The 13,573-nt window shown below is 42.6% G+C and overlaps 1 protein-coding gene across 3 annotated transcripts in view; it reads left to right on the forward strand.

Moving 5' to 3' along the window:
* Nucleotides 1-13,573, forward strand: part of LOC306748434 (protocadherin Fat 3-like) — a gene marked incomplete at both ends in the record, with an annotated part of 98,467 nt that overhangs the window by 64,462 nt on the left and 20,432 nt on the right. For 2 of the 3 annotated variants that reach the window (XM_079231601.1, XM_079231600.1), the window contains 6 exons: nucleotides 1,844-2,040; nucleotides 2,189-2,342; nucleotides 2,575-2,808; nucleotides 7,632-8,024; nucleotides 8,821-9,035; nucleotides 10,128-10,265. In XM_079231601.1, coding sequence (XP_079087727.1) covers nucleotides 1,844-2,040; nucleotides 2,189-2,342; nucleotides 2,575-2,808; nucleotides 7,632-8,024; nucleotides 8,821-9,035; nucleotides 10,128-10,265 — 1,331 coding nt within the window. The remainder of the gene's footprint in view (nucleotides 1-1,843; nucleotides 2,041-2,188; nucleotides 2,343-2,574; nucleotides 2,809-7,631; nucleotides 8,025-8,820; nucleotides 9,036-10,127; nucleotides 10,266-13,573) is intronic. The other variant, XM_079231599.1, reaches the window with a different exon arrangement.

Consider the following 13,573-nt stretch of genomic DNA (forward strand, 5'->3'; position numbering starts at 1 on the left):
ACCCTCCCCTACTTCCAATCCACTCACTCTCATCCTTCAGTTCAATCACTGAAATGGACCTCTCCTCCATAGTCTCCCCCCCGCTAACTCCTGCTCCCTACTCTTCACCTGTTAACCCCTGCTCCCTACCCTTCACCTGTTAATCAATGCTCCCTACCCTTCACCTGTTAACTCCTGCTCCCTACCCTTCACCTGCTAACCCCTGCTCCCTACCCTTTACCTCTTAACCCCTGCTCCCTACCCTTCACCTCTTAACCCCTGCTCCCTACCCTTCACCTGTTAACCCCTGCTCCCTACCCTTCACCTGTTAACTCCTGCTCCCTACCCTTCACCTGTTAACTCCTGCTCCCTTCCCTTCACCTGTTAACCCTTGCTCCCTGCCCTTCACCTGTTAACCCCTGCATCCCGCATCCACTACATGACTCATTACACGCAGCTTCTCCAGTTTTCTTTTGTACCAAAAACGTTCTGTTTATTTGTTTTTGTTTGCTCCTTTGTCTGTTTACCTTTTTCTGTTTGTCTCTGTCCTATGTGAAGCCTCTTTAAATATTTAGAAAAGTGGTATATCAAATTAAAGTATTATTATTAGTCAATGAATATGACAGTAATCATTCATATAGTGAGAGTAGGCATGATGAAACAGTTATAGCTACCAAAAATAGCACTAACAGTGGATGTAATAGAATAATAATTATAATAGAAGCAGTAATGGTATTGGCAATACTAACAGCAATGTAATATGTAATGTAATAATATTAATGATTATAGCAGGAGGTGTCGCGCAGGACCAGGGTCCAGATATAACCACGATCCATGTAAACAGAAGGAGATAGAGAGACCACAATGTGTATATGTTTACAGAAATCTAAATGTCCGTGACAATCAGTGGATCCAGTGGATCCTCAACCCTGGTTATCATTTCAAAAGGGAAGTTTTCTGAAGGTGAACTTAATGATGAGGACTCATAATGAGGGTATGGAGCTGTCGCGGTCTTTCACACATTGCTAATTGACACAATCCATATGTGCAGGTGGTGAAGATGTGAGTGTGACGATCACCACGGTGCACTCTAAACAGATCTGTCTGTATACAGGAGGCTGTATCTATCCCCATGAATGAGAAAATAGTAATGTTCACTACAGTGATATTATACACAAATCATCATTATTAAAAACCATTGACTTTCTGTTCTGTAATTCTTTATTGGATTTCTACAACTGATGCTGCCGAGCTGACCACGAGTGTCGGTGGTCATGTGCTCTCAGACGGCACAGATAAATATGACCTCTCCCATCTCTCCATACCCAGCTATTGTCCGGGGCCCATAAATAAAACTTTGAGTCTCCTCATCCGTCCCAGACTGGGCTGAACGGACAAGTTGTCCACTTCCTCATCTATCTTCAAAATCCTATACACCTAGTTTAATTAAACCTTTTAAAATGTGTAACCCAACATCTAAATAAATAAATATGAAGATGCACCCTCACCCTCTGTCAGCATGGTAATCCCCTAATACTTTATTCATAAATGGTAAATGGACTGTACTTAGATCTTTTCTAGTCTTCCGACCACTCAAAGCGCTTTAACACTACTTGTAATCATTCATCCATTCACACCCATTCACACCCATGGGTACCTGCCCATGAAGGGCATTTAAACATGCAGCTGGGGCTGTGGATGGAATGAGACAAGCACCGTACAATACACAAGTCTAGGAGTTGCAAACCTGGATTTGTGGGGTAACTGGTCATAAAGTCCATGTATTCAGTCCATGTCTGAAATGTTCTTCACTGATCCTGGATCTCAATGGGCCTGTCTCGCTGTCTGCTTATGTGTTGTCCAGGTGGGAACTATCGTGGTGTGTTTGCGCTGGGTCTGGTTCAGGGTGAATGGAAGATGTATGTGAAGTGGCCATTGGACAGGGAGGAACGCAACCTCTACATCATCAATGTCACTGCTACCGATGGACTCTTTGTTTCCCAGGCAACGGTGGAGGTGACGGTGATAGACACCAATGACAACAACCCCATCTTTGACCAGGTGAGGAATGTTGTTCTTTATTTTTTTAAATGCCTTGTCTTTTATTTGACTTAGCTAACTGTAAATGAAGCCATTGTAGAAGCTTTAACTTTTAACAGTGTAACTCCATTCTTGTTTTTCTGCTGTGTGTGTACACATGTGTCTGCAGGCTGTGTACACTGCCTCTATTCCAGAGGACCTCCCAGTAAACAGTGTGTTGCTGAGGATTGGAGCTACAGATGCTGACCTAGGCGTCAGTGCCTGGATCCAGTACTCCCTACAAGGTCCTGGATCCCAGGACTTTAGCATTGACCCAGACACTGGTAAGCATGCAGAATGGCTTCTCTTGGAACAAGACTTAAAACCTAATACCTTTTCTTCAATCAATCCAATATGGAGTGAAATGCCAGGCCACCAGCCAGGCCACCAGCTTATCACAGCGTACACAGTTAGACGCACAGTTATTCCTGTAGATACTTGAACTTGTGTGAATGTCTCATAGCACAGTATGGCTCCATCCCTTGATGTCTCACACGTTCTTTCTAACCTGTCCAGGTGAGGTCAAGTCATCTATAATTCTTGATCATGAGATGACACCCTACTACCGGCTCGTTGCCCTGGCAACTGATGGTGGTGGACGATGGTGCCGTGCTGAGTTGCAACTGGCAGTAACTGATGTGAATGACAACCCACCTATCTTCACCCTGTTACAGTACACCGCCAGTGTGTATGAAGACACCGCCACCAAAGCCCTGCTCACCCGCATTCAGGCCATCGACCCTGATGAAGGTGACACCACCACGACTACTAAGGCTACTTCTAATAGTGGTACCACTGCTGCAAAGTGTGCTTCAAAAGCTTCAATACTCTGTGTTTTGTTCATAAGAAACCCTTCATACATAAAATGAAAGACACATGAAGATGGCACAATTCAAAAGTTGTTTAAACATCTGGCCACTAAGCCCGCGTTTTCGCGTGGTGACACTCGAAACGTTTCTCTAAGTTTCTAAAATATTCACAGCAGAGCCCAGCATAATTTTAACATCATCAAGCAAGCGAAAGGGCAGCAGTGTGTCATCTGACGCTGGTAAAAAAAAACGAAAATCCTTCTCTGTGATTTGTTGAATCATATGTCCGTCGCCATTTCGTGAACTAAACAACCAATGTACACTCAGGAAGTCTCAAAGCATTACCCACCTGAGCATATACACACGCTACAGTGTTTAGTCAGAGAAAAGCGACATCATGACGACAAAGAGATTCAACTCGGAGGAAGCAAAACGCATGATTCTGGAGAGCAGCGAGGAGGAGGACGACATTGCATCGTCGTCAAAGCTCGAAGGCTTTAGTTCTTCTGAGGAAGATGGGTAAGTGTAGTTACTAAACTTTGTTACGTGTCTGTAAGACTGCATGGTGCAAACTAGTAATGTGTACACTGCATGAGAGCACACCATGCGGTGCACACTGCTGCTCACGTTACTACCAGTCATGATCTGTGTAATATTTACACATAGTATGCGGAGCACTCTGCTCAAATTACTACCACAGTCATGATCTGAGTAATATTTACACATAGTATGCGGAGCACTCTGCTCAAATTACTACGACAGTCAGGATTTGAGTAATATTTACACATAGTATGCTCAATCGTTACGTCATCTTTCTTTCAACTGACTAGTATTCATTTATTTTACAGAGAGGAGTAACAGCCACAAAGAAGTCACCGAGAGGCTCCATGAGATGGATCCGTGATGGCCACATCTCTATGTGAAGTGGATGGACACGAAGCAAGTATTGGCCTGCTCCACATCCTCCTGCTCCATATCCTCCTGCCATTGAAGCAAAGCAAGCCATACTTGTATATTGTAAATAGTCTGACTAGTTTTTGTTCTGTTTTATATTTCTCAATATATATTCTGTACATATTTTTTTTTTATAATACATATTTTTATTTCCAAAAAAAAATTGTTGTGAAGGTAATTTTTCATTTGCACACACTCCATGAAGCTTTATCTGTAGTATGAAGTCATTTCTCAGTCCCATTTTATCATTTTGGTGAAAGGTCTGAAAGACCATATTTCTACTCAAAAAACGATAATACAAAATTTAGTTTTAGACATTTATTTACATGTATCTATCATTTTATTCATATATTTCACTGCTTTTGTAAATCTAAAACCTTTGGTAAACCAATTTCCATCACCTAAACAGAGTTACCACATGAGTAAAGTTAGGTTTTTTTCAAGCGATCTGAGTAATTTCAAAAAATCGAGATTCCATTTTTCAGCTTTAGTGTCATATTGTAACGTTTTTCTCTTTACACTTTTGCCTTATGACAATGGTGCCTCCTTATATATATATATATATATATATATATATATATATATATATATATATATATATATATATATATATATATATATATATATATATATATATATATATATATATATATATATATAGCTGAGATTTTTCTGCAATTCATTAAGTAAAACATGGGTATGTATCTTATATGAAAGTGCCTTAAAAGGTGAATCTAAGAAAATTATGTAAAATCGACTGAAAATGACCTCCAGTGTTCAGTGTGTTAAAATGGAAGCAGACACAAAGATACAAAGATACAAAGAGATCAGACAAGCAGAGAGAAGAGATCTTTTCCTCTATGTTTTGGCCTCTTGTCCACACACAGAGTTTTAGGTCACTAAAAGTTATTTATTTGAAAACGCCTTTTAAGTTGTAGAATTAAAAATACAACTTTATCTGTGTTTAAAACAATTAAGTCACCACCCCAATTCGTGCATGCCCATTGTTGCGTTGTGTAGATGATAACAGAGATGCTGGACCACCGGAATGTTTACGGTGTTGTTGGCACTGACAAACGGAGGGGTCTCATGCGCCCACTGTTATTTGTTCACCCTCAAGACTACTTTTTCAAAATCAAATACTGTAATACATTTATTTCACAGCAGGTGGTAAAGTCACTATTGAATCTGTGTGTCCTCGCAGAATTTAGTGAATCGGAGCACTCAGAACGGAGGTCTCCCAACTTCTCAGAGTCTTCCTTGGTAGGAGACGATTCCTGAAAGGCCACTGAGATTTAGTTTGACCATAGCACCGGAAATAACATTTGTACAAATAAAATAAAATAATAAGCTACTACTTTACTATTGTTTACTATTTGTTTACAGCGTTAATGGAGAATAAGCTCACTGGGCATGCTCGGGCGAACAGAGCGTTTGACACGGCACGAATGCGCTCAAGTTGAAATTTGTGCGTGATGCTGAAATTTGCGCTACTTCAGCAGCAGACCAGCAGCAGTTTGATTTAGCAACGACAGGACGGAGGTGATGATGGACGTTGAGAAGCTCCGTCCGCCATCACCTGCTGCTGGTCCTGAATTAGCGCTGCTAGCAGCCGTCATGCAGATGCTGTTGTGGGACTACGGCTAATATTATGAACCCAGACACCATGAAGTTTGATGTTCCCACGTATGTGGAGTTTACACAACAAGTATAAAGCAGAACTAGTGGTTATTTCCATGGTGGATGAAGGAAACGGTAACTGTTTTTACGGAGATAAGCCAGACGCAGTTCCTGTAGGAGTCGGTGAAATTCACTGAGCTGTGTGCGGCTACGGATGGTGTTATGAATAGGGTTGGGTACCGAGAACCGGTGCGTTCCAACACGTCCGGTACCTACCGGACCGAAAAGCAACGCAGATTTCGGTGCTTTCTTCCGATGCCTGAGCCGATTTAAATACTTTTTTTTTTACACTACTCTGTAATGTTGCACGGTATATAGATACTAAAAAGGTAGCGCGATATCTGCACGTTAAAAACGATAGGATTTTGATGTATCGATACTATTAAAATAGCGCGGATCAGAGCACACCCGCTGCTCCGCTCTCTGTCCACCTGCATGCAGAGCGGGGCTCGAGGGGGCGGGGCAAAAGGGGGCGGGGCTTCCAGCGCTCACACACCACACACAGCTCGCGCACACAGAGATCGCTGCAGACACGAGCACGAGCTTTTGAACGTCCGTCCTCGGCTTGCTGGAACAAATCTCTCCAGTTGATATTAATGATGACGTGTAGTCCAGTAAAGCAGCAGTTTGTAGAATCCAACAGTTTCTGAGTTCTGTTGCACACGGTCCAATCAGGCCACCTGATGCTTGTGTCTGTTCTTTTTTAAATATATATTGTTTATAGTTTGAAGTTAAAAGGTTTGAAGCTGCAGTTTGAAGACAAGTGTTTTGTATGTATTTATTTATTTATCATCCGGTATCATTTTAAAAGTATCCGTTTAGCACCGGTATCGGGACACAACAAGTATAACGCAGAAATAATAGTTATTATTCGCACCGCGTTTGGTGTGAACGCAGCATTAGGCATTTAACCCTTTTGGAGTCGGGTCATTTTCTTGATTTTACATAATTTCTTAAATTCACTTTTTAAAGTCACTTGCATATGATAGATACCCATGTGTTTTACATCTAAAATTGCAGAACAATCTCAGCTCTCTATATGATGAGGCACCATTGTCATAAGGCAAAAGTGTAAAGAGAATTATTACTCTAAAGCTGAAAAATGTAATCTAGATTTTGGAAAATCTTCATATCTTTTGTGAAAACATAGCTTTACTCAGGAGGTCGAACTGTTTTGTTGCTTGAAATTAGTTTACCAAAGGTCTTAGGTTCACAAAAGCAGTGAAATATATGAATACAAAAATGGTAGAAACATGTAAATAAATGTCTAAAATCAAATTTATTATTATATGGTGAGGTGATGAGCTGTGGCTGGCGTTGTGGCCTGCAGTGATGATTTGGCAGAGACGGACTGGAGGCTGCTAAAGCGATGCTACATGTTGTCCTCTGGACCCTGGCAGCTGCAAATCCTCTCTGTAAAATACATTACTAATAGTTAGTATAAGTTCACTGAAAGAAAGTAACAGGATAGTGACAATATTTGATTACGCCCCGTTCAGTCTCATAACTACCATGTGCCCATTTAGCTACTGCACAGCTACTAACGAGGATCGTGACAATATTTGAGCACCCACCGTTCAGTCTTACAGTCAGCCTGTAGACATATATAACCCTGTTAGCGATCGTTAGCTCGCTACCCGCTAGCTTCGTGTTAGCAGCAGCGCTATCTGGCTACAGGTCCCATTACTAACGTAAATATGCGATTGCAAAGTTCAGTAAATACCCTTACACTTACCCTTTGCTTGGCGTTGTCCTGTACATCTCAGGGATCGACTCCTTCAGGCTCTATTTATGGTTGAAGCTGCGCTGTTCTCCAGTATAGCTTCACTCAGCCAGCCTGCCTGCTCTTTTTCTCTCTCGCCCAGTGAAGCTGTGTACGCATCAGATGACACGTCTGGGTGTGTAGAATGCTCTATCTTGCTGTGTGAATCTCATATGATCTCGTGGACAAAAGGCAGAGGAAGCTGAAGTTTAACTAAATCTTGGAGACGTGGAACCATATTTTTGTGCAGAATTATCGTGACTGAGTGAATATTTTCAAAACGGTAGTATCGTATAGTGCGTGCGCGCGCTCGAAGATCTCGAAGGGTTAAACCTCTCATATCTGACGCTCCTCTTTTGGCTTTGCAGCAGGTCCGGGCCGTATGGTGGTCTACTCCCTGGCCGACTCTGCAGGAGGCTCGTTTTCTATCGATAAGTCCTTAGGCATTGTGGTCCTGGAACGCATTCTCGACCGCGAAGTCCAGCCGGCCTATCAGATAACAGTCCATGCATCTGACGAGGGTTCACCGCTGCCCCTCTCCTCATCGGTCAACGTCACTATCACTGTGCTCGACATCAATGACAACCCCCCTGTGTTTGAGCGTCGTGATCAGCTAGCAACAGTCCCGGAGGATGTGGGAGTGGGCACCGAGGTCCTGAGAATTTATGCTGCCAGCAAGGACATCGGGACCAATGCTGAGATCACTTACAGTATCCGATCAGGAAATGAGCACGGGAAGTTCCACATTCACCCACTGACCGGTGAGTCTACTAACCACAGCTCAAGTTCACTAGTCATCCCTCATTTTATAGGGCCCGAGCACTGACGTAGTCAGAGCGGAGGTTCTATTGTTCTTCTAATGTTATTGTTATTATTATTATTAATGTTATTGTTATTATTATTAGGGCCCGAGCACTGACGTGTTCAGAGCGGAGGACCTATTGTTCTTCTAATGTTTATTATTATTATTAGGAACCCGAGGACTGACGTAGTCAGAGTGGAGGACCTTGTTCCTTATTGTTTAAATATTATTATTATTAGGGCCCGAGGACTGACTTAGTCAGAGCGGAGGACCTTGTTCTTTATTGGTTACATATTATTATTATTATGGCCCAAGCACTGACGTAGTCAGAGCGGAGGACCTATTGTTCTTTGATTGTTTATTTGTCAGCTTTACACAGAGAAAAGAGGTGCACACCAATACGACTTGGTGAAAATAGCTCCATAGCGCCTCCTTGAGTCGTGAAAGCCCACACCTTTTTCGTAAATCATAGCATTAAGCTCTGCCTACTTAGATTTTTTTGCCATTTTGAGCTTTGTAAAAAAAAAAAAAAACATTTTTGCTAACTCCTCCTAAACGCTGAGTTCTTACAAAACTGAACCAATAATGATCCACAGATCATTATTGGTCCAAAACGTATCAAAAGCTTGTTGTACCCTCAATGTGTGCAAAGCTACGCAGGCCCGATCAATGTTGCTTGCAGCTTTAACTTGATTTCAGTTCAGTCTTTACTCAAATACATATGTTTGTTCCCTCTCTCTACCTACCTTTCTCAGGGGCAATTTTAGTTTCCCAATCCCTGGACTATGAGACCTGCAGGGACTTCTTTCTGACAGTGGAGGCTCGTGATGGCGGCACGCCACCACTGAGTGCCATTACGACAGTGAACATAAACCTGACAGATGTCAATGACAATGCACCCATGTTCAGCCGTGACCTCTACGCTGCAGTGGTGTCAGAGGATGCTACCACTGGAGAGTCTGTAGTCCAGGTAGGTTCCAGTCAGAGTCAGGTTTGGCCTGCATGTGAGGACGTCCTAAGTGTGGCTTTTCATCGAGAACACATCTTTATAGTTAGTGGCCATGTGTTCATGAAATACGATCTAATAGATGGTCATGGTCTAAAGAGGGTTTCTAATATTTGCAAAGAAGCCTTGATGTTTTCTGTAGTACCATGATTGTATAATAATGTCCTTGACCAACACCAATGGATGTAGTTTCCTTTAAAATGTTCTCTTAATATTCATGATCCTCAGAGGATGTATTGTAATGTTTTGAGGAACTCTCTGGCCTTTTCTTTAGCCCCAACACAATTTCCACCTTTTCACAAGAAATATCCAAATGTAATGTTTGTTATGATATTCACTTTGCAAATTCCTCATCCCCAGAGGACGAAGATTTCCATTTTGCTTTCCTGTAGCACCTTAAGAAAGGATAAGCAAAGTCATTTGTGGTGTTGATGAGACTTTGGCGTCACCGAGGAGTTCCTTGAGTTGACAGACACCACTACAGACAATTACATCTTTAGCTACCATGTTCTCGTATTATAAATTACTTTGTGTTTTTCTTTGGAGAAAGATATGCTTTTACTGTTTGTCTTCAGTGAAATGGCTCGGTTCCGTAGTATCCTTGAAATATGTGGCAAGACGTGAAAGGGGAGCTGTTTGTGTGTGAGTTTCTTTTCTAGCAGCTACAGCAGTGGTATACAGTGTCATCAGGCTGGTTTCTCCAAGATTGCCACCCTCTGAGAGTCAAATCATCAGCTATCATCAGCTTAACCTCCTAAATGATTCACAGAGTTGACCTCACACTGTACTCTGGTAGTCTGTTCTACGCTTCACAGTCATCTCAGGACCGTGTGCTTGGGTTGGTAAAGTAGGATCAACCAAAATCACCTGGACTTCATAACCACTTCTTAAGGTTCCGTCCGACCAGTGCCGTGTCCATATGGTGTGTGCTGGAAGAGAAGGCTCATATCTATACAGCCGATAGGGAATCAGTGATGTCCATCCATCCATGTATGGATGAAAAATAGTGTGTGTGTGTGTGTGTGTGTGTGTGTGTGTGTGTGTGTGTGTTTTCAGCTGGTAGCAGAGGACGTTGACAGTCAGCTGAATGGAGCCATCCTCTACTCTGTCGTCAGTGGAGACCGAGACAGCCAGTTCTTCATTGACCCCCTACGTGGGGTCATCAAGGTCAACAAGCCACTGGACCGTGAGACAGTGAGGACACACACACACACACATACACACACACACACACACACACACACACACACACACACACATACACACAAACTTCTAGAAATGGCATCAGTACCTCACAGTGATTGTAGCAGTAAAGTACAGCTTTGTAACTATAGTTAGGTCCGCATGAGATCAACTGTTAGCCTTGCAGTCCAATATGTATATTAAACTAAAATAACAGCTGCAGTGTATGTTCTATGAGCTCCACACACTGGAATCTTGATTCAAGACATTTACAATTGCTCACACAATAATTGAAACACGTGACACTAACATGTCACTTGTTCAACACAACAAGTGACTTAAGTCATTTCAAAGCACTGGCATTGAAAATGCAACAGCCATGGAGCAATGCATACGTTTATGTATACATTATGTTCTAAGATGCACCCAAGGTAAGCAGTGATGTCAGATCACCCTACAGTCCTTTATGAACCCATAAAGAACTCATGTAAGTCAGCATTAGGTGCAGACTTTGCCCGAGATCTTTGGGCAAAGTCTGCACGAGTCTGCATGATTTATAGCAATGTGATGTTAAACACGGGGTAACCATTGGAAGCATGGAGACGGAACAAATGACATGTACTCAGAAACATTAAGCATTAAAGATGGAACAAGAAACACATGAAATCAGAGGATATTTATTTATTCATCAAATATTACATTTAGTTAGTGAAGCTGTTCTGACATAAACAAAAAAGTAAATCTAATATTTGAAATGACCTCTCATCTTGGTGAGGAAAGAGCCTGTAAGATGTTTAAATCAGAGAGTATAACATACCCACAATAGTACACAATACCCACATGGTACACACTATCTTTTGACGTTGTCATGGTAACATGATATGTTACAATCAACCAGTTACCAGCTGACGTCAGTGAGTTCCTGAGGGTTCAGGGTCTGAGGCCTGAGGGGGACACTGGGACTGGTTTGAGGCCTGAGGGGGACACTGGGACTGGTCTGAGGCCTGAGGGGGACACTGGGACTGGTTTAAGGCCTGAGGGGGACACTGGGACTGGTTTAAGGCCTAAGGGGGACACTGGGACTGGTTTGAGGCCTGAGGGGGACAATGGGACTGGTTTGAGGCCTGAGGGGGACACTGGGACTGGTTTAAGGCCTGAGGGGGACACTGGGACTGGTTTGAGGCCTGAGGGGGACACTGGGACTGGGATTGATGAGTCGACCATCAAGCTGCCAGGTGCTTATTCAGGTGACCCCTGTCTCCATGGTCGTTGCATTCTGATTGGCAGTGCTTTGAAATGACGAACAATGACTTCCTTCCTGTGTCTGATGGAGAGACCGTGTTGAAAAAGACACGTTGACTTGCTTTTTGGTGCAAAGCAGAAAATGGATTCAGAGTTTTAGAGACTTGAGCTGAGGTTTTGCTTTGAGTGTTAGTCTTGATGATTTAATAATTGTGCTTTATATATCATTTCAGTGGGTTCACAGTTAAAACCAGTGTGAAGACACTAATTACTGCATAATCATATATTATTTATGTTATTGTGTGTTCATTGTAATATGTCTGATGTGTCTGTAGCAAACTAAAACATAGCATAGCATTAATGTTCAGTAGTAGCTGATATCATCTGCAACAGCTGCAACGGAGACCTTCTGTCTGAACGTTTTGTACCTCTTGCTAATGCAAACAGAGGGACAGGTGATTAGCTCATGGTCTGATAGTTGTTCATATCAGGTGACCATGTCCACGGACAGGGAGGAGCTGTGCGCTCTCATGGTTGCCCATCTCTGATGTGGAGAAGGAGCCTGCAGGCAGCTGATGAGCTCATGCTGTGACATGGATCCCTGGCCAGATGGCAACTAATCACACTTGAACAGGAAGCACATGCACAAAGCAGCTCTGAGTATGAGCTCTTTAATATGCAGCAAGAATAAAGATGGAAGGCATGAACAGCCCTGCCTCCCTCCCCTCCTCCTCTGAGCTCTTTTCTTCCTCATCTTCTGCTCCTTCCTCGTCTCCTTCTCCTCTGCAGTGCTTGAAAACTTCAGAAGTATTCATATGCCTATCATAAAGTATTCAAGAGTGCGGTGGATGAGCTGTCTGAGCGTGTGTGTGGGATCAAAGCGTTTGGCTGATGAAGTGTGTGTGGGGTTATCACACAGAGCAGCAGCAGCTCTCTCTCTCTCGCTCTGTGTGTGTCTGCAATGCTGATGTCTGCGTTAATACTGCTGTGTGCATGGGTGTGTTTCCTTCTATTTGCTCCTCTCTCTGCTAAGCAGGTCAGAGTTATTTACTACTGACGTTTAGCAAATTATTGTTTTCTTGCTGCTTTTGCATTTCTCCTCAGCGTGCTTCATTATCTTTTTATTATAAAGCAATATGGAGAAATTTCCTGCAGCAGGTTTAGAGCCGACTGAGTGTGTATGAACTTAAACAGGTCGGCTCAGATCCAGACTCATCTCAGATCAGTTTGGAAGAGCACAAACCAACCAAGAAGCCTTTTATCTTCGTCTCAGAGCTGTTTTCTGACGCGTTATCCAAGTGATTGTAGACAGACGACTTGATTAAGTGTTGGAGTGCCAGATTAAATATGATCACCACTTACCACTGGAACATTGGCAATCTGTCTGCTGTACATACCTACAATAACAAGCTGTGAACCCAACGTTGACATAGTGTCATCTTTTAACATAACTCATATATTTACTATTCTTTTTCATCATGTCTATCTAATGCAACATCATACTCTCTGAGATTAGGTAAAATATCAACATCATAAAACAAGTCTTTCTTCAGTCAGAAGATCAAAAGGTTTAGAACCACTCTTTAGGTGAGACTAACCACCATCACAGTGTACAGACTTCCACCTCGGACACACTGGTTTCCTGTGCGTGAGGGAATATCAGTCACATGCCACTTTCAGTTTGATCTCCAGAAGAACTGATTCAGATGATGTGGTCACAGTGGCACCAGATCTCATAGCTATGGGTTTATAGACTACAATGTATTGCAAATGATAAGATCAAAGTAAGCTGAGTTCTAATTGCCCTAAGTACTGGAATTGCCCTGTAAAAGGAACATTGACCATTTGTGAAAGGGAGCCTGGGCTTCTGGTGGTTGGGGATTCTCAGGCCCAGAGACATCAGTCCATTTCTCCACAAGATGAATCTAAAAGGAAGGCGATAGGGCAATGTCATGAGCACATTAATAGCGTTAGCTTTGTCTGTCCTCTACTGCCACCCTCAGGACAAAGTGCACATTTTCACCACAATGGAGGGCTATAAGAATAGTGAAATCATCATTCAGTAGATCCAGCATTTT

The sequence above is a fragment of the Taurulus bubalis genome (genome assembly GCF_910589615.1).
Source record: "Taurulus bubalis genome assembly, chromosome: 16".
In the NCBI taxonomy this organism is placed as follows: Eukaryota; Metazoa; Chordata; class Actinopteri; order Perciformes; family Cottidae; genus Taurulus; species Taurulus bubalis.